General features: G+C 40.8%; 1 protein-coding gene across 1 annotated transcript in view; it reads left to right on the top strand.

Moving 5' to 3' along the window:
* The first annotated feature begins 179 nt into the window (after positions 1-179).
* Positions 180-24,445, top strand: part of LOC306845408 (inositol polyphosphate-4-phosphatase type I A-like) — a 44,190-nt gene continuing 19,924 nt past the window's right edge. The window contains exons 1-10 of the mRNA XM_079378186.1: positions 180-242; positions 13,424-13,608; positions 13,721-13,765; positions 14,189-14,307; positions 20,973-21,089; positions 21,191-21,270; positions 21,385-21,496; positions 21,599-21,689; positions 23,071-23,218; positions 23,336-23,466. Coding sequence (XP_079234312.1) covers positions 13,524-13,608; positions 13,721-13,765; positions 14,189-14,307; positions 20,973-21,089; positions 21,191-21,270; positions 21,385-21,496; positions 21,599-21,689; positions 23,071-23,218; positions 23,336-23,466 — 928 coding nt within the window. The 5' untranslated portion in view covers positions 180-242; positions 13,424-13,523. The remainder of the gene's footprint in view (positions 243-13,423; positions 13,609-13,720; positions 13,766-14,188; positions 14,308-20,972; positions 21,090-21,190; positions 21,271-21,384; positions 21,497-21,598; positions 21,690-23,070; positions 23,219-23,335; positions 23,467-24,445) is intronic.

Here is a 24,445-nt window from a genome sequence, read left to right as displayed (position 1 = left end):
TTTTTATTGTTTATTAGTGTATAAACAATCTTTCTTGTTTGTGTCTGCACACGTGTAGTTGCGGAGAGAGCGCGTGGGAAAGGCGGGGCCGAGCAGGATGGCGTCACGCATAAGGGCGGGGTCACACTATGCAGCAGCGCAAAAAAGAGCAAGAAGCAGCGCGCTGGAATTTGGCAACAGAGCTTCGCATGCATCACAACTCTTCAGATGGCAATATGGATTGACACAGCGCCAACTGAGATGTGAGTACATCTGATTTGTGAAACATTCGGAACAGTCAGCCTCGAGGCTCTTTTTTGGTTACACAACCAGAGAAATAACCATAAAGTAATCTGTGTTGTTTGTGTGCTGTGTAGCGCGCAGGGAGGCGAACTGAAGATAAGTTACATTTGTAAGTTGTTTGAATGACTTGGCTATAATCGCGGTCGGATTTTTTTTGTAAAATAACCTGCAGGCACTGCCTGCCAAATCGAAAGCTACAAATGTTTCTTTGGGGGAATACGAAACGTCTTTTTAGGCAGAGGCGGGTGAATGTATGTAACGTTATGCATGCGGTGTGACCTGAAAGACCAGTGTTCTCTGATCTGATGTTTAAATTGTACTATGATAGTGAAACAGGGCCATTCTGAGCTGTCCATGACTTGACTAAATAATTGCCTTGTAATCTTGAGAACATTCCTTATTAATATATATATATATATATATATATATATATATATATATATATATATATATATATATATATATATATATATATATATATATGTGTATATATGTATGTCATTACTTAATTGGATGTTTAATGTCTTACTTGTAGTATCCAAATTGTGTTCTAGGAAGATATGAAATATGACAATGTACTTTATTTATACTCTAAATGCAATTTTAAAAGATGTTTGTGTATGGTTAAATCAGTTTATGATATTTTTAATAGTTATTTTCCATGGGGTTTTAGTCATTTCTAATGATGTTTTTAATGGTTATTTCAATCATAACAATTACAACATCCAGATATTTATACATTAGTCAACTTAAAGCCAAAAAAGAAATATTGCAATGATTACTTGGTCAAACATGTCCTTGCTATGTTATTGACTCTTGAATAACACTCTGCAGAGGTTTGAACCTGCAACCTTTTTTGGTGGCCAACTCATTTTTTTATACCCACATCAACTATTTTTATGAAGATAGCTCCAAAGAGAAATGTTGATGCAGTGGATTGCAGTGGCTAATTTCTGTTTGTTTACAGGCACATGTTTGTTTGTTTTATCCATTTGGTAGCATGTTCTGCATATTTGCGAGAATTAGAGTGAGACTTATTTTTAAAAAGTGAGACTTATATTTAAAGTTCTCTTAATAATGGGCTCTTTAGAATATCTGGTAAGTTTTGTCCGATAACCAGAAATTCCTTCCAAATACAAAGTATTTTAGGTTTGGACTGGTTCGCTCCTGGTTGGAGTTTGATATTTCATGAAGCTGGCAGGCTGTTGCGTAAGTACAGTTCAAATGCAGTGTACTTGATCACACTTCGTTTAGGGATTTGTTGTAGTTTCACTCAGCTGAGAGGAAAACAGGGGCCATGTGCAGGCGCCACACAGCAGCGTTAAGTGGGATTCTACATTAAGACTTCATGACTATACAGGCCAGGCCCTGTAAAAGCAAGTAGAAGATGCATTTCTTGGTTTTATGGTTATATAATACATTTATTGTTTTTCAGTTACTTTACTTCAGCAAAAAATCCACTGTAATAAGTGAGACAAAGAAAGATGTGTTTGTCTAAGTCAGTTTGGTTGTGTTTTAGGGCATGATTACACTTGGCAGGTTTACAGTTTGACAGAAATATGAAAGCAGCGTGGTCCTAAGACATCTAAAGGAACCAAAAACAGGATGTAATGTTACAAGATGTGACCGCAAAAAGGCCAAAATGTTCAAGGCAAGCGTATTCTGTGATCTTGCCGATTATTCGAAACAATGTTGTGTGCTAGGCTAAATGCGCTCATCCAATTAGGGGGGGGTTTCCCAAAGCCATTGTTAGTTAACTATGGTTGTTAATTCCATTGAACTCTATTGGTTACAACAAAACTGCAACCATATTTGCTTTTGGGAAACACACCCCAGGATGTGACCGTATCCTTATGCTTTTTGTTTTGTATCTTTAGATTCGGTGACAGTGTGAATGCTAAGCAAACTAGAAATAAACATTAGGGCTGAAACGATAAGTCGACATTATCAACAGTAGTTGATACTACTCGTGTAGCCGTTTGATTTCATATGACCTAATGGAAGAGCCTACGATAATGCAGTTTTACCAGTGTCATGCTGTAGAGCAAGATTGTAATTCAGCCCTCCTGGATGCAATTCAGGAGAAGACGACACAGAGCTTCAGCGCAAACGCAGCCGAACCTGCAGCTACTGAGCAGCGTTTGGATGATTATGTAAATATACGCTGCACGCTTTCCTCTCAATTACAAAATAAGCACAACAAAAACTGACAGCGGTGAGAAAGAAGCAGTTAAGAACGCATCTGATTAGAGCGATGTGGATGTTTTAAGAGTTCAGCAGTTCGCTACTCCAGAAAAGTCCAGTAACATCATGTTTATTTATATAGCACTTTCTGCATTAGATAGCCTTAAATGAAACAGCTTTACAGTATTAAACATGATCTTTTTATTAGTGGGAAAAAAATTATTTCGTTAAAATGATAATTTGGTTTGCAGAGATCAAATCTTGATCTAGCTCAGGATTGTTTTGATTATCATAACCCTATAAGGTATTTTAAGAGAGATTATGTTATGAAAAATCTCAAATAAAAATAAAACTTCTTATCTTTTCTTTTGTTTCTTATTCATATGACTTACAAAAGGAGATGTTAGGCAGGATCATGTGTCATTCAGTTACTTTTTCATATAGCTAAATAAATGGTGAATGAGAGAGTTTGTCTGTCATTCATTTTGTGTGCGAAATATATTTATTTGTATCAATTAATTATTAGAATATGTATAACTTAATATTTTAACTAATTGCAAAAGCTGAATAATCAAAGTCTACTGATTAATCAGAGAAATAATTGACGATTAATCGTTGTAATAATCATTAGATAAATGATCAAAATAATCGTTTGTTGCAGCCCTAATAAACATATTATTTACATTATTTGGTCCAGACCAAAAGAACCAAGAAAACGGAGCTACTATTATAAACATGCTTAGATGGCTGATAAAAATGGTCTTACCCTCTCAACTCAGGTCACATGTAGCTCTGCTGTGATCATGTCACCGCCTCTTACGGTCAGTCATGTCTGTGAGTCAGATGTAACACGTTCCTCTAGCGGTGTGAGCTGTTTGATTATTCCCCTTCACTACCTGAAAAGGCACCTTCAAAAGATTTACAGCCTGAGAATTTCAATCACAGAGACATGTATGCTCTTAAAGATTGGCAGCATCCTCACGAGATGCTGCAGCCCTGTGCCAGGTTTTCAGAGTATCTATTTTTTTCCTTATGGCTCCTAGAGACCATTAGGCCCAGCCTGGGAAGCACTTTGCCACTGAGGTTATGTAAAATGTGGAAAAAAAGTAATCAAATTTTAAAAAATGTCAGTTACGTTCTGATGAATATTTGAACTAGACTGATCATCTTTATTTTGAGGAGAGTTCTCTTTTTGTTTTTTCTTTTAATTGGTAACATTTTATTCTACGCTTCTGTTGGGGAAGTCGTGGCCTAATGGTTAGAGAGTTGGACTCGTGATCCAAAGGTTGCGGGTTCGAGTCTCCGGCCGGCAGGAATTGTAGGTGGGGGGAGTGAATGTCCAGCGCTCTCTCCACCCTCAATACCACGACTGAGGTGCCCTTGAGCAAGGCACCGAACCCCCAACTGCTCCCCGGGCGCTGCAGCATAAAATGGCTGCCCACTGCTCCGGGTGTATGTTCACGGTGTGTGTGTGTGTTCACTGCTGTGTGTGTGCACGCGTGATGGGTTAAATGCAGAGCACGAATTCCGAGTATGGGTCACCATACTTGGCTGAATGTCACTTCACTCACTTCACTTGTATGCTGAACATGAAGGGATTCATGCTGAGCTGAGATGTATGATGGGATACATGCTGTAGTTCACATGGAATCGAATTAGGATCTGTCGTCGTGTTAGGTCTATAATGACTCAGCTTCTTCAGCAGGCTGGGAGCAGATCAGAACCGATCTGTGGAGCATTTTGTTGTTGAACTTATGCCGTGGAGCTTCCCAAGGCTTGCCCACTAGTTATACAACACAGGCCTGCATTATTGATATTTCTTTGGATATAAGATATTGTGGAATTAAAAGGTCTGTCTGCTTCTATTTGTGCCCTGGAAAAGCACTTGTATTATTGGAAACGTGACGGTTTGGAAAGGTCCTCTATCGTATGCTATGTTGAGGGAAGGATGTTATGTTATTTTGGTCCTGATGCGAACCATTTCCACGAAATGTTCCTTCTCCGGTCAAGTGGATGATGGAGTCTTGAAAGCAATCAGGGATGAATAATAAATGTGAAACTCTTACCAGAAACAGCTGCTCTGTTTTGTAATGACCACTAATATACTATTTTAAGATACTAGCTCATTTGTGCAAAGACGTTAAATGCGTTTGTATTTGTATTAGGCTAAATGTTGAAATCTGTACATGTATATATAAAGGAGGCCACATGCTCCAGTAGCTCATGTACCTTTTATAGCTCTGTAAAAATGTGACATTTTGGCTTAACAACCCACCAAGCATGCCTTAGTTACTACCGTAAATTAGGAATGACATAATTATAAGAACAACTAGTTGTTGTTGTTTTTTTGTCTTAAGGAAACCCTCTATAATTAGGGTCGTCAGACTTTGGTTTCTTTGGCTGTGTTTACTTAAGACTTGTTCTTGTGTTTAAAAACAGCTGGATGGAGTACAATGGAAAAGAAAATAATTATGTTAAAGTGGAAAAACTTTTAACTTCACAAGTAGTTGTAAAAATATAACGCTAATTAAATCACTGACAAAAATGATCAACATTAAACAAGGATAGTAGAGACATTTTAAAATGTATGTAATATCTTATGCCTACTGGAAATCAGTATAGACATGGAATTTTTTCTAATACATTTTTTGTGTAATTGTAATCAGTAAGGACATAATTGCAGAGAAAACACTGAAATATAATGTGCATGCATTGCTTATGTGTGAAATTATGCAAGAATGCAAGTGGTTCCTGATTACATATTCCTTTTTGGCCTTAAGTAATTTCCTAGTGCTTTCCTAAGAGGTTTAGACAGTTTTAGGTTACAGTTTTTTAATACATTACAAATGGCACCGATTATGCTCATTTGCTCTGAAGACCCCACAAAACATAAATGGGCTAAATACAGTCATTTTTGCTAGTTGATTCCAGAATAGAGTCATGCCACCTAGCAATCTCTGCATTTCTCTCTTCCCCCATGTGCTTCTGTGAAATAGGAGCTCAATACCTGACTAGCACCAGTGCATCAGTGGAGAGCTAAGTCATTTCCTGCTGACCTTCAGAGTCGTCCTCCTTGTTAGTCATAGTGAAGCATGCTGAAGAAGTGTTCTAGATTCAGGGATTGGTAACACAGCTCATGCATATATATTTTTTATTGTTAGAGTATTGCATAGGTCGGGGACTAGTCAAATATTTGTAGTCACACGAGCTCATTTTGGCATTCAGTATAAAAGTCATTGCATCATAGTCCAGAATAGAGAATGTGATCAGCCAAGTTGAGTACCTTGATTCATTTTTATCTACTTCCTCATAGTGGTGCTTCTGTTGCAAGTGACAAACCACTTCCCTTAAGACCTCTTACAAGCTGAAAAACATCCTGGTTCAGCTGCACTTACTTGCACATATGCATTTCCACTGCCCACTTCTTGTTAACACATTTCTTTGAAAACACTTCATCTGTTCTAAAGGATTCTTTAGTTGCAATCTTTTGTACTTGCTAATACTTTAATGTTCTTTCAGATAACATAATTGAACTTTTACAGTTGACTTCAAACTAAAACTCAAGCTTTTTTTAAAGAGTTGGGAAATTCCCTCTGCATTCCCTTTACATTCCACTAAGGATGTCATCCAAATGAGTTGCGGAACCAGAACATGCACATTGTTTTGTTTTCTTTTCTTCAAAAGAAACCTCTTAGGCACTGATAGCTTAATGAAAATTGCACCGACAGATAATGACGTTGCGTTATGGGCTTCCTGTCTACACTACACTGTCCTATCATAGTAAAGGCAAAGAAAAGAAACCTCAGTGCATTAACACATTAACTATGAAACAGTATTATTTTAGTATATTTTATACTTTAATAGTATTTACTTTTTTTTTTTTCTTTTTTGTATTTTCAGATTTCATGTTAATGTAACTTTTACTAATTATGTTGTGTGCTTTGTCATTTTATTAGTTTTAGAGTAAACTATTAAATTCAGTTGCTATTTATTTTTAGATAGAATAATAATAATAAACACTCAAAAACAAACTTTACGCAGTAAAGTAAATTTTAATTTTAAATTTTACGCAGGGTTGTTTTTATATATAATAACATAAATATATTTCTTCTACAGTTTGTTGTTGAAATATGAACAATTAAACAGTGCCTGTAATAAAAACATTGTTGTCATGACAGATTTATTCAAAATACATAAAGACAATACTAATAGGTTAAGTAAGTACAAATATATTGAATTTGCAATATAGGGCATATTTAGCAAAATGACTCATCTCTAGAGGTTTGTTTTTTTCTCTCTCTTTTTGTAGCTAACTATTGAGCAGTGGACATTGAATGACTCTTGAGGTGAATGTAATGAATGTTGCATTTGACTTTTTATTGACTAAAATATTAAAGAACGATTTGAGAATTGGTACCAGTTCATTAAAATGAAGATGGATTGAAATGAATATTGTCAATCCAAAGTTTTTTCATCTAATTTTCTAATTCATCTAGCTAATTCTATTTTATACATTTCTATTTTAATCGTTTTAATATTAGTTAACAACAACAAAACTGCTATGGAAAAAACGATGCACTTTATGGCATGATTTACATGAAATTATTGAATATGCTTTCCTGTAGCTCAAATAGTTGAGCATGGCGCTAGCAACGCCAAGGTCATGGGTTCGATTCCCAGGGAAAGCAAGAGCTGATAAAATGTAAAAACTGTAACTTGAATGCAATGTAAGTCGCTTTGGATAAAAGCGTCTGCTAAATGCGTAAATGTAAATGTAAAAATATGCTGACAAGCCTAGTTTCAGTTCTTCTGTTGCCGTTGTCTGTTTGTTTCCTATGGCTGGGACTGTAAGGACACCAAAACCTTAATAGGTTCCATGTAAATGTTAATTATACTAGTTTTATACATGCAAAATAATAGATAAAATAAAATAAAACAAACAAATGTAAGACAAAAAATAAGGCTTTGTGTTTATGAGCTCATGCTGGGGGAAAGATGGCTGTTGCTCATTTTCATCTCAAAGGGTAACATCTGTGGTTGTCCTCTAAAGAAATTATGCAAGCTCCAATTGGATGAACAGACCATCTAAAAGGAGGGGTAGTCTTTGTTTTGTTCCTGAGCACAAAAACACATACACACTCTCTATCCCTCTCTTTTTCTTCCTATTTATCTCTCCATCAGACACAGTTCTCAGTGCAGTGTTTGCTACCCCAGCTCATAGATCAGTGTCTTCCTAATACTAGCGAGGCCATCTGGAGATTTTACATACTGGAAGTTTCTCAGGACGTCACTCTGACAGAAAACATAAGTAGAGGACTGTTATTACCCTATGAACTTACTGTTCTCAATGTTTTGTTTTTTCCTTCCCCTGGCTCTCAGACATCCTCCACTACCCCAGATACTTTAACACACTGGTTTATTTTGAAACTACGCTCTAAAGCTTGAGGCAAATAATGTCTTGAATAACAGCTTTAAGGGAGCTATTCGTCTGGACACTATAGAAAATTCCACATGCTTTCTTCATATCTTATACACATATTCATATCTTCTCTACATCACATCTTATCCACAAAGGTTATTACAGCAGTCGAAAACAAAATGAAGGAGTCTAAAATATCAAGCAAGTGATTTGATGGAAAAGAGGAAGTCTGCTGGACCGCTAATAAACAATGCAAGATTGTGAGTGTGCTTGCTTGCATTGTATCTTATTGCATAATCTAACTCTAATGGCTGATAATAATAAAAAACAATATCATAAATCTATATTACTTTGTCAAAACATGAAATAAAATCACAATAAATGTGTAAAGTTAATTTAGGCACCATGATGGCAATATGATATAAATCTTAAAATTGTAGAAGGCCACGATTAATTATCTAATAACCCTATATTGGCAAAATGAGAATTGTGAATATCAGCCAATCAACGAAAAACTGTATACTCAATTACTAGGAATTTGCTTGTTCATGAAAAGCTGGATAAGACTGGGTTGTTTTTGGGGTTGACAAATATTATAGTGGTATATTTGGTGAACTGGTCCATTGTTTAACATTTTAAATCGAAAGGATGGTTTGGAGTTGACAGCGCTTGAGAGAGGGTAAAAATGACAGTTTAACACTATAGAAAGTTTTACCTGAGTGTGTGTGTGGGAGGAAGTGGGGCAGCTGTAAATGAGAGGTGTGTGGGAAGAGGAAAGGAGACACTGTGTTATAGAGATGATCAGTTCTGGATCGTGTTGAGCTTGGTTTGTTAACTCTCTCTCTGTGTGGGAAGTTTAACTAGAGAAGAACATCTGTGGGGGTTTCAGGCCACTTACCTGCTTAACTGTTTAATGACATTATGTGTGTATGAGAGACAGAGAGAGAGAGAGCGAGCGTAAGAGGAGAAGGACTATGGGTTCGAGCTTTGGCAGTCAGACAGAAAGCGAAAACTGGGAAACTAGGTTTGCCCTTTTACGGTCTTCAGTCTCTGCTCTCCTCCTGACTCGGTGCCTGTGAAAAAAAAAAAAAAAAAAAAAAAAAAGTCTTCTAAAACAAACACTCTCATTTTTCTTCACTCTTTCTGTTTCTTTCTCTGTCTCTCTCATGGATATTTGAAAAGAGTGGAGCTTGTTTTGACCATGCTTATCTCTGAAGAAAAATAACTCTTAAGCTTATAATGTAAGTTGCCGTTGGTGTCATTCTTTAGAAGTGGGCTATTTAAAGCCGGAGTCTTCAGGCAAGGACCCCTCAGTGGATTGTAAGGCAGAGCAGGGACCCAATGTTGCATGTTGTATAAAAATTGAGTGTTACATTTTAAACTTGGTCTATATGATTTGCATATTATAAGATATTGATGTGTATTCACACATTTTCTTATAATGTTTGCAAGGCAATTAAAATAATCAAAACTATATATTAACTTATAAACTTGCATATAGTGTAGTCTATAAGTTATTATTATTGTACTGATTTGGAGCCTCAGAGACATGGAGAAATTTCATGATGAACAGACCTTTGCTGGACCTTTTGAGCACTCTATTACTGTATTTGTTATGCTTCTTGCATGTGTGTTAATTAATGTTTATATGTAAAAAAAAGAAGTGTAAATTGGCCTAAGTGTGTTCATCATATAAAGTGACCGTCTGTTTTACGATCTCATTGTGAACCTTTTAAAGTGTCAAAGTTAAGTGGAAGGGGCTTTTAATCGCTTAGATCTCTTTAAAAATAACTTCATTTGTGTGTCAAGATGAACAAAAGTATTATGAATTTGAAGCAGCATGAGGGTAGGTAAATGATGACCGTTTTTATTTTTGTGTGAACTATCCCTTTAATTAAAGCCTGCTGCTGTCACCTCAGGTGGACCGAAGAAAAAATGAAATATCTCTGGCCATTTACGGAGGTTTAGGGCAACCAGCTGCATCTTAAACCAAGTTCCTCTCTGTTGCACATGAAAAATGCTGTAACCAGCAAGAGAGAAGTGAAAAGTGTTTTCACTTCAACTCTCCTTGCCCTCTGCAGGAAACCAACACACTAAAATCAGACAACTGCTAGTGCTTGTTGAAGCAGTTCTTGCTTTAAAACGACATTGGACTCCTACAGTATTTCATACTCACTTGGAGGAGTCTGTTAGAATTTGTGTGCCGTTTTCAGCAGGACACATGAAGAAAAAGTGTGTCAGGTAGTCCGTAGGGATTATTGGAAAAAGCTCTCCCTGTCTTCCTGTTCCAGTTCATGTGACTCATAAATCTGGTGGGGTCTCCAGGACCTATATATGGCACTCAGTATTGGTGTTAATGTCTGATCCATCGGGAATGAGAACAAGAAGTTCTCCCACTTACTAGGGATGCCATTTTTAGTTTTTGTCCAAAAGAGGAAAAAAGGCCTAAAATTGTGGCCAAAATTTGACCTGAAACTATTATTGTGTCATCCAGTACGTGGAAAATCTATGTGCCATCTTGTTTGTGTGGTAAAAAAAAAATCCAAATAGACAAGGAAACTTGCTAAGTCTAAGGAAGCATATTCCAAGTGTCAAGCCCAGGTGCAGTTTATATTTGTTTACAGCTGTGCATACAAGTCATCATGCCCAAAAGTGATCGCTATCTTGGTTTTAGAGGATTAATAAAAAGTTTTCCCATGTTTGCATAGAGGCTATTAAATACAAAATCTCATTAAATGCATGAGAAGAGGAATTGTCTCTAATGTGAAACATCCAACTGCCACTGTTTCTGTAGAAAGATCTATTGTCCATTGTTGGCTATTCTTAAGAAACTACAGAAGGAGCTTATTTTAGTTAAAAATCAGTTTTTGCATCAGTAAAGTTTAAAAATATTATTTGAAAATGTCAGTTATTATTGTTGTATTGCCAGGGAACAAAGAAATGAAAGAATAAGTATGATAGCATTTTATTATTATTATCGTCAATAATAATTTATTGTAATTTGTTTGAGAATCTGCTCCAAACATAATTGAAAATTCTTGACTAAAAATCCTGCATTTAGCTTAAAATGAATATTTCTATTTTGATGCATCACTACTTTCATAAGTTGTTTTTCTCATGGTTTTGCAGAAGCTGCAGAGCTGGGTCATTGAGGTTGTGGCAATAGCTAGTGAAAGTTTGCAGCCCACTTGCTTTAATAATCTACCACAGCAGGTCTTGTTGTTCTTTGTTGTTGTTGTAGTTTGTGCATTTTAGCAGCAATGAAAGAACAATCTCACAGAGAGTGACGATACCATAAATCATCATCTCCACTGAGACAACCAGCTGAGCAGAATTTAGGACACTTTCTGTCATATTTCTGTCAGTTGTCTAAATTAAATTCTTGATGTTTAACAAACGATGATTTATAAAGATAAATATTTATTACCTGCTTTTTTTCTCACACAAAGTATAGTGAGAAGATGAATTGAAGAGGGGACTCTCTCCTCCTCACTGCTCTCATGTGTAAAAGGCATGGATGGACACGTGCTTGCAGCTCAACATGCAGTAAACAAGCTGCCACAACATTCTGCATCCAAACACACACACACACTCACCATTCACATACTGTACCGTTATCACTGCTGCTTTTGCAGTCTGTGGTTTTGGTTTGTGTGAGAATACATACTGTGGGGTCTAGAAGTTCATTTGTCTAATGTGTGCATTTTTCAATTATCAATTGGGGTTAAAGCATTTTGACAGGGAAATGTTTGAGTACTTGAGTATCAGAATTTCTTAAATTTAATATTTTGTATGTTCCCCTTTTGCTTAATACTTAAACTGTATTTATTTCTATGTCTACCTTAAATAAATCCCAGTTAGACCTTTGGGCCACATTATGTGAATTTCAAAAAAGGGCATTTGTTGGGATTTGATGCATCTGTGTGTGTTGCATTTAACATCAGCTCCTCTTGTTCATGTTTGACTCATAGTGTGATGTGGGCAGGCGAGGTTCTGTTCATCAACCATGTCTATTAACATTATGAAGTTATATATATGCCTACTAGAGGCACAGATGATTCATAGAAGGTCTTTCAAATGATTGAAAAATCTAGATGGATAAACAGATGTACAGTAGAGGGACTCCCTTTATCACATATGGGCATACAGTCCTATACCATCTCATACCTAATGGTCACTTCTAGAGCTGTTCTCAGAGATCTAGGCCTGGTTTCATAGGCAGGGCTTAGACTAAGCCAGGATTAGGCCGTAGTTCAATTGGGACATTTAAGTCATTTTTATAAACATCCTTAGAAAAAAAAACATTACTGGTGTGTATCTTGAGACAAAACAAAGGCACTGATATATTTTAAGATCAGTCAGTGCAAGTTTATTTCAACTTAAACAGCTCAGACTTACATTTTAGTCTAGGACTAGGCTTAAGCCTTGTCTGTGAAACCCGGGGTTAGTCTTCTACTAAATATTTATCTTAAGTTTCCAGTCCTTTCTTTCTGATGTTGTAGTTTTTAAGGTGACATATCATCAAAATCTGACTTTTTCCATGTTCCATGCTATAATCGGGTCCCGATTATACGATGATGAACGATGATGAGCACAGAACACTATTTAGAGTCCCAACCTCAGAAGAGACAAGTGTGTATTTGTCGGTTTAAGCGCAATAAGACATGAAAGAGAAATTAGTTTAGTGCTCACATGCCATGTAACAGCCGCTTTCTGTGCGTGTGCTTTGGATGCGTGTGCTCAGAAAACCGTTTCAGCTGGTTTAAAATGCTTGATTTCAGCACGTTTGACAGGATAATCAAAACCAAACAGATGTTTGTTTTTTTGGGCAGAATATCTGAGGAATGAGCTGTAAAGGCACAGCCCTATTCTGGAAAAGGGGGTGGGAAGCAGGAGCTCATTTGCATTTAAAGATATATGTACAAAAACAGCGTGTTTCTGCTTCCACTCAAAATAGGCATTTTCAAAATGATATAATAAATGATGTGGGGAATTTTGAGCTGAAACTTCAGACACATTCTGGGAACACCTGAGACATATATTACATTTTGTAAAAAGGGGAATATTAGGCCTCTATTAAAGGCATTTAAATTTTGCATATTCAGAAAAAGATAAGAGGAATATAAAATATTCATAAAAGAGGAGTGGAGGAGGTATATTGGACAGGCTTCTTCAGAGCAATGCCATCTGGTCCACTGGTTTCATCCATTCTGAATGGATCTGCAATACTCTGCCTTCCCAATGAATCAAACAGTTGAATTTATTTATTGTACTTAACGACCCCGGAAGCAGAGCAAAGGATATTGCTAATATAGAATTTTTCAAATAGTTAAGTTAAATAGCTGAAAGGAAGCAAACCCCCACAAGAATTGTTTCTATTACAATTCTGGAAGGTGTGATTGTACTCTAGAACCCTCCGGTGGTGCCTGTAGAAAAATGTGGTCTTGTGAAGTTCAGCTGCTTGTCAAATACTACTTCAATGTTCCTGTGTTTCCATCAATTCTGAAAAAATACATTTTCTCTCTTTCTCTCTCTCAGATAACAAAGGAGGAAACGGCCACACAGGAGTGTGTCTGGCTGTGTGTGGGTTTCCACTACTCCTGTTATTTGAACTTCAACACACAAACATCCTGCCAAAATGTCACGGAGGGAACGGCCGTGGTCGGTGTACAGGTTGAATACTTTTGAGCTTTCCTCAGAGATGCTTGGACTAGCATTAGAAGGTATACAATAGTGCTAGTGAACTTGTGTTTTGATATTCTCTCGTATTACATTTTACTTTGCATTATATCAGGTCAGAATTATATAAGGTCTTTCTCTTTCTCCTCTTTGTAGGAAACAGTCAAGATCCAGATGAGCCAGTACTGGAGTTCAGTCTTGGTCAGTCTTGGTTTTTCCAACTGTCACATAATTTTTTTAAGTGGCACCAGAAATGATCTATTCTCCACTAGCAGCCAAGACTGCTGGGAATATAATGGTTCAGCTGGCTATCAGATCTGATCTCTAGATGGTAAATGACGCTGAACAGTAGTATAAATATTTCTGTGAGTTCTCTGTGTCCTACTGTATGCTTACGGGAAGTTAACCACTAAAGCAGCAGCGTTTGGATTAAGTGACTGCCTCTATCTCTCATAAGCTGTAAATAAAGTGGTTTAACTGTGGAGGTCTGATTATATCTCTGCGTGCCGGCAGGTTTTAGCAAATAACACTTGAGGGACACTGTAGCTCATTCATATATATACAATGCTTCTTGTGGAAAATCTTCACTCTGTCTTGAACCTGAATGTGAATGTGATTGTATAGTCTGTAGTGAGCTGACCACACCGTCTTTGGACCGAAAACCCAACAGTTTTGTTGCTGTGAGCTGTACCACACCTCCTCAGGCTTTCTGGACCAAACATGCACAGACAGAGATCATTGAGGTGAGCGATGTAATTTTATTAATTGGGGCGTATTTCTGTTATGGCACTCTTTGCTAATGCTATAAATTATGCAGGTAACCATTTAATAAGTTCATGAACACTTCACTTATATGAATTGTGGCAGGGTGGAAGAAACACGCAACAAGGGTGGCTCAAAATAAATACCCCGGAGGGTGGATTTATTAATGCAGAGGGGTGTCGGGTGCAAAAAAGGTGGCTGAGGTGCTGTGGTGCTCTTCTTGGTGCGCTTTCTTCCCAGGGTGGTGCAGCTGTGCGGTGCTTGTGGCAGGGCAGGATCGCTCACTCGCTGGGGTCTGCAAAAGATGAGAAGAGTACGGCACATTAGTTCTCAGCGTGTAGGGAGATGTCTCTCCCTCTGACTCCTAGCCACGCACGGCTTATCTGGCCGCGGGCTGACGAGCTTCAGGTGTGAGCGATCCAGCCGTGATGAGCAGGAGCAGGTGTTTCTCCTTTGTCTCCAGGGCAACGCTGATGAGTAATCGGGACGCTCGTCACACTCCCCCCCCCTAAGCGTTGTCCTGGTCCTGGTGGAAACATATGGAGCAAACAAGGGGGAAATAGGGGGTGGGTGGGGAGTGACCCCTGACAGACCTGCGTAGGCTGACCAGAACCGAGAGAGCCCATCGGCGTTGGCATTGGAGGTTCCGGCTCGGTGACGGACGTCGAAGCAGAAGTCCTGGAGCGCGAGGAACCACCGAGTCACCCTGGCGTTGGTGTCTTTAGCCCTGGCCATCCACTGGAGGGGCGCGTGGTCTGTGAACAGGGTGAACTTACGGCCCAGCAGGTAGTAGCGCAGCTCCAGGACTGCCCATTTTATCGCCAGAGCCTCCTTCTCGACGGTGGCGTAGTTCCTCTCGGCCTTGGTCAGCTTCCTGCTGATAAACAAGACAGGGTGTTCCTCACCTTCCTGTACTTGGGACAGGACGGCTCCCAACCCTGTCTCAGAGGCATCCGTCTGCAACAGGAAGGGGCAGCCGAAGTCTGGGGCCCGCAAGACCGGCTCCGCCGTTAGGGCATGCTTGATCCTCTGGAACGCCTCCTCCGCCTCTGGACTCCAGGTGATGCGTTCGGGCTGCCCCTTCCTGGTAAGGTCTGTCAGAGGGGCGGCTAAGGAGGAAAAGTCAGGGATGAAGCAGCGATAGTAACCCGCCAACCCTAGGAACGCTCGTACCTGAGACTTCGAGGACGGCGTCGGGGCAGCGCGGACAGCCTCCACCTTCGTTTCCTGCGGCTTGATGAGGCCCCGTCCGACTCGGAAGCCCAGGTACTTGGCCTCAAAGAGCGCTAGATGACACTTGCGAGGGTTGGCGGTGAGTCCAGCCCGTCGGAGCTCCACCAGCACCCTCCGCAGACGGTCTAGGTGGTCCTCCCAACGCTCCGAGTGAACGACGATGTCATCCAGGTACGTGGCCGCGTATTGTTGGTGGGGGCGGAGTATAACATCCATCAGGCGTTGGAACGTGGCCGGTGCCCCGTGAAGGCCAAAGGGAAGGGTCCGGTATTGCCAGTGTCCGCTGGGTGTGGAGAAAGCTGTCTTGGGTTTTGCATTGTCCGATAGAGGTACCTGCCAGTATCCTTTCGTGAGGTCGAGCGTGGAGATGAACCGGGCCCTTCCCAATCGCTCCAGGAGTTCGTCCACTCGGGGCATTGGGTAGCCGTCAAAATCTGAAACTTCGTTGAGGCGTCGAAAGTCATTGCAGAAGCGGAGGGTGCCATCCGGTTTCGGGACCAGGACGATGGGGCTGGACCATGGGCTACGGGATGGTTCAATCACCCCTAACTTCAGCATCTGCTGAATTTCCTCCTCTACAGCCTGCCGACGAGCCTCAGGGATACGGTAGGGCCGTTGCTTTATAACGACCCCTGGCGGCGTTTTGATGTCATGCTGAACCATTTGGGTCTTCCCGGGGACAGGCGAGAACACATCTGAGAACTGACCGATCAGGTGCTGCAGCTCAGCCTTCTGCGCCGCCGACAGTTCAGGATTGATGTCCACCAAGACGGGCTCCGTGGTAGCGAAAGCCGCGGTTTGCTCTCTGGTCCCCACCCACTTCTTCAACAAGTTGACATGATAGAGCTGTTGGGGCCTCCGTCTCCCAGGCTGGCGCACGCGGTAAGTAACCGGTCCCACCTTCTCTACCACCGTGTACGGCCCCTGCCACGTGGCCAGGAATTTGCAGGCAGAGGTGGGGACCAAGACCATGACTTGGTCGCCCGTCTGGAACTCCCGAGGCTGAGCTGCGCGATCGTAGTGGCGTTGTTGGGCTTGCTGGGCTTTGGCCAGGTGTTCCCGGACTAACGGCATGACTCGATCGATCCGCTGCCTCATTTCGGTGACATGCTCGACGAGGGACCGGTGTGGGGTGGGTTGTTGGTGTTCCCAAGCCTCCTTTGCAACGTCGAGTAGCCCCCGAGGCTGTCTTCCGAAAAGGAGCTCAAACGGAGTAAAGCCCGTTGATGCCTGCGGAACCTCCCGTATACCAAAAAGGACATAGGGCAACATTAGGTCCCAATCTCGTCGGTCTTCGGCTGCCACCCTCCGCAGCATCTGCTTGAGAGTTTGATTGAATCTCTCGACGAGTCCGTCGGTCTGAGGATGGTATACGGTGGTCCGCAGGTGCTTTACCCGGAGCAGCCGGCAGAGGTCAGCCATTAGCCGGGACATGAACGGTGTTCCCTGATCGGTCAGGATCTCCATCGGGATGCCGACCCGGCTAAACAGAAGGAACAGCTCGTGGGCGATGTTTTTGGCTGTGGCTTTCCGGAGGGGTATGGCTTCGGGATACCGGGTGGCATAATCAACGACGACTAAGATGTGCTCATGCCCCCGGGCTGATTTTGGCAACGGCCCCACTAAATCCATCCCGATACGCTCGAAGGGCACCTCTATGATGGGTAGCGGGATGAGCGGCGAGGGGGGAGGTGGCCTGGGCGATGTCTTCTGGCACGTTGGGCAGGCCTGACAGAAGCGTTTCACATCAGCCTCCAGGCCAGGCCAGTGGAACCGGTCACGGATGCGCTGAGTAGTATTGGCCGCGCCGAGGTGTCCCGCCAGCGGATGGGCGTGTGCCAAGTGTAGGACGGTCTCCGCCTTCGGTCTTGGAACCACCAGTAGTTTTTTTTCCTCCCCCCTCCGCTGGGCGACACAGTAGAGCAGGCCGTTCTCCACGACAAAGTGGGGGAGAGGATGGGGCTTTGGCCGGACGTCCTTCCCCTCTAAGACGCACACCTGTCTCCAACAATGTTTTAGCCTGTCGTCCTCTCGCTGGGCTCGGCCAAAGGAGCCCCCTCCCACAACCTGTTGGTAGACATCATAGAAAAGGTTAGGATTTTGGGAAGGGGACTCACCATCTCTCCCACTGTCGGAGGCTAGGAGAACGGGGCGGCGGCTGGGCCTCTTCGTTGGCTGCCGTCCAGGGCGGCCCCCGCTTGGGCTGGCAGGCTGTGTGGCGGTGCCCAAGAGGGCATCCAGTCCCGGCCAGTCTCGTCCCAGTAGTACCGGTACGGGTAAATCCTTTACGAGGCCCACCTCTAGGGGCCAGGAGCCAACGGACGTGGCGACAGATACCCGTCGTACTGGGACTTCCCGGGTATCTCCATGCACACAGGTGATAGGAAGTCTTCCTTTTATCTCGTAGCGGGGAGGGAGGACCCCCGCCCTGACGAGACTGACGGCGCTGCCCGTATCGAGCACCGCTGTGAAGGCCCGCCCATTAATTTTTACCTCGGCCGTCGGGGCTCCTTTGGGCGGAGTCTGATGAAGGACACAGCCTGCCATCCAAGTCCGAGTCTTGGGCGAAGGAGGCGCTGATGGCATGGATACATCCTGGGGCTCGGGGACCGCCTTCCTGTCCACGTGTCGCGAGGTGCCCTCCAGCGCGCGTTGCTCCGGAGCCACCCTCCGGGGAAAAGGCGGCACTCGCTCCCCAGCTTCACGCCGTTGGGCCGCCTCAGCCAGCTCGATCGCCTCAACTACCTCGAGGATGGTTGTGGGATCCCTCATGCCAACAGCTTGTCGATACATGCGCGGTAGGGCACGGAGGAGGCGATCGACGGTGATGCGCTCCGTTACCTGGGCTGCCGTGGGAGAACCAACCATCAGCCAGTGCTGTGCGAGCCTGGTGAGCTCTGCTGCCTGGACACGCGCCGGTCGCTGGGGTTGGTAGGTCCAGTCGTTGAACTGCTGGGCCGCGCAGATGGGTGACAGCCCCACTCGGGCCAGGATTTCCCTCTTGACATCCTCGTATTTCTCCGCGGTAGATGTTGGTAGACTAAAGAAAACTCGCTGGGGCTCGCCGGTGAGGAGTGGGGCTAACGCGCGAGTCCAGTCATCCGGAGACCAACCCTCAGCGGTGGCAGTGTTCTCGAACATCTGCAGGTAGGCTTCAACATCATCGTGCGCGGTCATTTTCGGCAGCATCTGCGCGGCCTGTATCCGCGGATCTGGTAACGGAACGCGCTGGCGGGCGGCCGTGCGAAGGGCAGCGATGTTCTCGTCAACCTGGCTCTGGCGGACAGCAAGATGTTCCACGATTTGCTGCTGACGCAGGCTAACCTCTGTAAGCTGGCGGAGCAGATCTTCCATCCTTGGGGAGGAGTGCCGCTCTTTCTGAAAGTACAAACAGAGAGGGAGGAAAAAAAAGAATCGTGAGACAACCGGTTGGGATCACTTGTTGGTGTACTTCCTTAATCTGCCCGCATTCTCCACCACTGTGGCAGGGTGGAAGAAACACGCAACAAGGGTGGCTCAAAATAAATACCCCGGAGGGTGGATTTATTAATGCAGAGGGGTGTCGGGTGCAAAAAAGGTGGCTGAGGTGCTGTGGTGCTCTTCTTGGTGCGCTTTCTTCCCAGGGTGGTGCAGCTGTGCGGTGCTTGTGGCAGGGCAGGATCGCTCACTCGCTGGGGTCTGCAAAAGATGAGAAGAGTACGGCACATTAGTTCTCAGCGTGTAGGGAGATGTCTCTCCCTCTGACTCCTAGCCACGCACGGCTTATCTGGCCGCGGGCTGACGAGCTTCAGGTGTGAGCGATCCAGCCGTGATGAGCAGGAGCAGGTGTTTCTCCTTTGTCTCCAGGGCAACGCTGATGAGTAATCGGGACGCTCGTCACAGAATGTATTATTTGTTCAAAAACATAGTTAAAGGAGTAACCCTGTGGCATATTATTACAATTTTTAATAACTGTCTATATAAGTGGTCAACAGATGCCGATTATACTTCTATAATACTTTTTCATATGCGTTTACTTTCTTTGTTTAGTACTGTCTAATAATTTATTATCACTGAGACTGTAAACCTAGGACGAGTGGGAGAATGGGAGCCCTGTGCACTGACGTTCTAGGGCCCTATGATTTCAGCGATGGGGAAAACTCAGACGGAAAAAAAAAAGGAATTTACTGTATAACATGGAATTTTATGGAATTTGCCAAATTTTGGATGAATAAATGAAAATTACGTCAGTACTCTTAAATAAAAATGCCATATGGACTTGTGTCTGTGAATATTAATCCTTAAAAATACTATTTAAATATGAATGTGAATGAATGGGTGCAGACACACGGTTTCGTTTACTACACACATACTGAAGCGCACGTGATGCTCGTGGTGTTTTCAGCCTCTACCGCCTCAATATATGAGAACATGAATACATAAACATAATCGCTAAAACTGCTCTGGGAGTCGCTTCATGAGCATTTGACCATTTCTTTTGAGAAAACTATCATCAAATTAAATACAATATGAAACTTAAGGTCTTCACAGCAACCTGTCAAAATAAAAGTTTGGTTTAACGTGAATAAACTGCGACAGAAATATATTACTTAATGTAATGATACTACTAATAATAATAAAAAAACTATTAATTTTTTAATAATTAATAATGTTAATATGTACCATAAAAAATATTTACCAGAGCACTGTAATACACAACACCATATTTCTTAAAAAGCCCATGGTAATAATACATTTTGTTATAAAATAAATGAATTAGAGGTGAAATATGGGCTTAAAAACAGTCATTTTTGTTGAACTTAATAAATTGCTGTTAAATTATTCAAGTTTCATAATTTCAAATAATTAGACGTGTTTTGGTTTTTTTTTTTTTTTTTTTTATTTAACCATTAAAGCAGAGTCTAGAAAAATTTAAACGGAGAAAAAATTAAATCCAGAGAAATATAAACAAAATTTTGGAATTTGGGAAAAATAAAACTAGCGTTCTCAGTGCTGTCAAAATAAAAGTCCCATTTCTGACACAGCAGCCAAACAGAAATGCTTATCAGCCGATTCAGATTAATTCATTTCCAAATATTGGCAGATTAAAAGGATCAGATGATAAGAGTCATATGTTCGTGAATCACAGTACACTTTTTGTACAGTATGTTGTTATGAGGACAACTTTGTTCTCATATTATGGTACTCTGTCTAATGTTCATTTTGGGTTACAAACTCAGGTAAAACATGATTTATTTTTCCATGGGCTGTAGAAGAAACATTATCAAGATTGTTCAAATGAAGTACACAATCAATCATAAAATCTATTTTTTGGTCCAGCCCTAGTGTTTCGTGTTGAAGTTTTTTCTGTCATTTATGGAACAATGTGGACTGATGACTAATCGAAACAAATGGTTTGACCTTTGTTTTGCAGGGTACAAGTAATCCCATGTTCCTCAGCAGTGTTGCTTTCTTCCAAGACTCCCACATTAACCAGCACACACAGGTCAAACTCTCCGTGTATGATGTAAAAGATCGCTCACAAGGAACGGTGAGATACATACCACGCACAACAAATGAAAAGAACAGCTTTGATTCTGCTATTTTGTCTTTATCTTTTGGTTCTTTTATTTAATTTTTCTCACTTTTTAGATGTACCTTCTTGGCTCAGCGATGTTTCCAGTGAAGGATCTTCTGCTGGAAAAGAACCACAGACTAAACTTACCTCTCAGGTGATCCACCAGTCATGACAGTTCCTAGATGGGTGTCTAGAAGTGGTTTAATGCTGAAAAGATGCAGGCAGATGCAGTTTGAGCGTATTGACATCTGTTATTCCTTTTCCTCAGGTCAGCAGAAAACAAGCATGTGGGTAGTATTACAGTCATTGCCTGGCAGCTAGAGGAGAAGAGAGATCAGCATACACCAATCAAACAACTACAAGACACCATCAATGGCAGGGTGAGCCTACCTATGCCCCAGTGACCCAACTAGCAGCATGTTTGTTCACTACTTTTTACTCATTCTGACATGTTTTTGTTCTATATTGTGCCATTGCTGCAGACTGTCCTTGCCGTGGATGAGAGCCTGACAGAATCTGTGGGAGTCCGAGTGAAATACGCCTCTCTGTGGAAAGACTCTTTTCTACGATCTGGTAAGAATGTCAGCCTCTAGAAGAACAGCTTATTTTTCACACCCTAAGACTTATTCATTTTGATGGAAATGTAGTGTATGGCCTAATGTGTGTGGCATGGAACTGTTTCATTGATTTCATGCTCTAAACACGTCATTTTGGCTTCAGTTAGAACCACATGCTTCACATGGAGTAATGAGGAGCATTATATATGGGCTTTTTGCTTTGGAAAAACCATCTGTTTGTTCAATGGGCATTTGGTTTTCAATCCATATTTTTGTACTGCCTGAAAACACCTTCGCTATATGATGATTGGATGAGTTCTCAAAAGGCTGGGACTCAGCAACAAATGGCAAAAAATTTAAATTTAGGCAAAATTTGACACCACAATATATAAATGTATTTGCGTTACATAATAAAATATTAAGTGGCATTTTCAAAATGTATAGTACACTTTTTAATCAAAACATTTGGCAAAATTATTTGTTTTGTAGAAAACAGATATATTATAAAATATTAAAATAAAAATAACTTTTCTATTTTAATAAATTTATTAAAAAAAAAAAAATTATTCCTTTAATGGCAAATCTGAATTTTCAGCAGCTGTTACTCCAGTCTTTAATATTACACGATCCTTCAGAAATAATTTTAATATGCTGATTTAGTGCTCAGGGAACATTTACTGTTATGTTTAAATATAAATAAAATGTTCAAAACTACAAAAAAAATTGTAGAAACATACATGCATGCATACTTAAATATTTACTTATTACATTTTTGTGATTTTTGTACCACTGTTAAAATCTTTACTGTCACTTTTGACCAGTTGAATGGATACTTGTTGAATAAAAGTATTTCCAAAAAAACAGTTACATATCCCACACTTTTGCACAGTTGTGAGTAACAGCTGTCCAGAAAGTTCTCAGAGATACAAATACAGTTAAAAGAAGTCTGTTTTTATTGGATTATTCATAATCTTATATTTTTGTGTATTAAAAAAAGAAAGGAAGTTGTTTAATTTACACCTTTTTTGTAGTAGTTTTGGAAGCAGCTTTTTGTAGCAACATTGCAGAAAATTTCCTCAAGTTTTTCAGATCTTGTCTTAACAAGTAAGGAGTGTTATATGTGCTTCCTCGGTCTTGAAAAGCACCGGCCACCACTTGATACATGTTGTCTCCTTGGGAAATATTGACAGAAACATGGCTGGTACTAAGAATAACTAATGATAAATATGTTTTATTGTTGTAATAGTGCTTTTCCCAAGCTTAATTCCATTTTTATTGACAGAAGTGAAACCCAGGACCTGGTCATAATATAATAAATGCATGCAAATACAGTTTTAATGCTACCGCCTGGCACAATTGATTTATCATTATGGTTTAATTATATTTCTGTTACTCAGTGTTTGGTGGCACCATGTCGCGTATGTACCGTTTTCCAACCACTGATGGGAATCATTTACGAATCCTGGAACAGATGGCTGAGAGCGTCCTGTCACTTAACATCCCACGACAGTTAGTCAAACTCTTACTGGAAGAGGATTCCTCCAGGTGTTTATCATAATCTCAGACATATGAACAGTTGCATGCACACTATGACCATTTGGATGGCATGAATATATACAAAGAGTGTTCCTTTACATGATGTGTGTGTTTTGATGTTCGTAGAGTATCTGAGCTGGAGGAGTTGGGGGAGTTATCACCGTGTTGGGAGAATCTCAGACGGCAAATCGTGACGCAGTACCAGAGCATCCTTCAGCCCTATCAGGATACACTCACAGAACTGCAGGACTACAAAGGTCAGTCTGCATTTGGAGTTTGCAAGAGGTGTTCCTGTTGTGTTACACACTTCATTTCAGAACTCTCATATGTTTTGTACTTCAGCACACATAAGATGTGCAAAAGGAGAGTTGTCCAAACATGTCAGGCCACACTGATAGTGTTGGCTTCAAAATATAATTTAAAATTTGTAAATAAACTAGCATTTGAACATTTAAAAAAAAATACAGAAAATTAAGGAAAAAAGATTATTCGCTAGGTCACTAATAAAATAATTCTTAAATCATTACATGAAATCAGATAACATGATCATCAGGACTCACGCTTGTGAAATTCATTAAGGCCATGCCAGATAAAATGAATGAAGTCATTATATTTACATGCATGCATTTATACAAAAAAACAAAAACTGAGCAAAAAGTTGCAATTTTGTGCAGTTGCTGATATTAATCAGGCCAAAAGATGAAATTCTGATAGCTCGTAAATCAATATACTATACTATCAGTATAGCAGATTACTTATCAAATGCATATAGATATGAAGAGTTTATTGGCAAAAACAGATAACTATTGTTATTGTGTTAGTTAGCTGTATTTTTTTGTTATTATTATTTAATCAAATCAACTGCAGTTTGGTTTGATATTAATTGGAATGCAGGACAAAAATATGATTTTTGAACATATTTAAAAATGGAGTTATCTGTTTTTGCAAATGAACTCTTAATATAATTCACACTATTGTCCCTGTTAAATGTCTTAGTAAGATAATGCTTAAATGTTCGGTTTTATGAGCTCTGTAGTGTTCATTATGGGGGGCAAAACATATAATGCAATGCAATACATTGAAACAGCCTGATGGCTCAAACAAGTTGCTTCAGTCCAGTAAGTGTTCATTTTGAAATATTACAAACTAGTTATTATTATGTTTACTTGATAAAAATCAGTAAAGATTTCACAGCAAACCGGTACCATGACAGGAAGTCTATACATTTTTTGAAAG

The sequence above is a fragment of the Barbus barbus genome, assembly GCF_936440315.1.
Source record: "Barbus barbus genome assembly, chromosome: 25".
Classification (NCBI taxonomy): domain Eukaryota; kingdom Metazoa; phylum Chordata; class Actinopteri; order Cypriniformes; family Cyprinidae; genus Barbus; species Barbus barbus.
The sequence above is the reverse complement of the archived record's forward strand: the minus strand, read 5'-3'. Positions and strand labels throughout refer to the sequence as shown.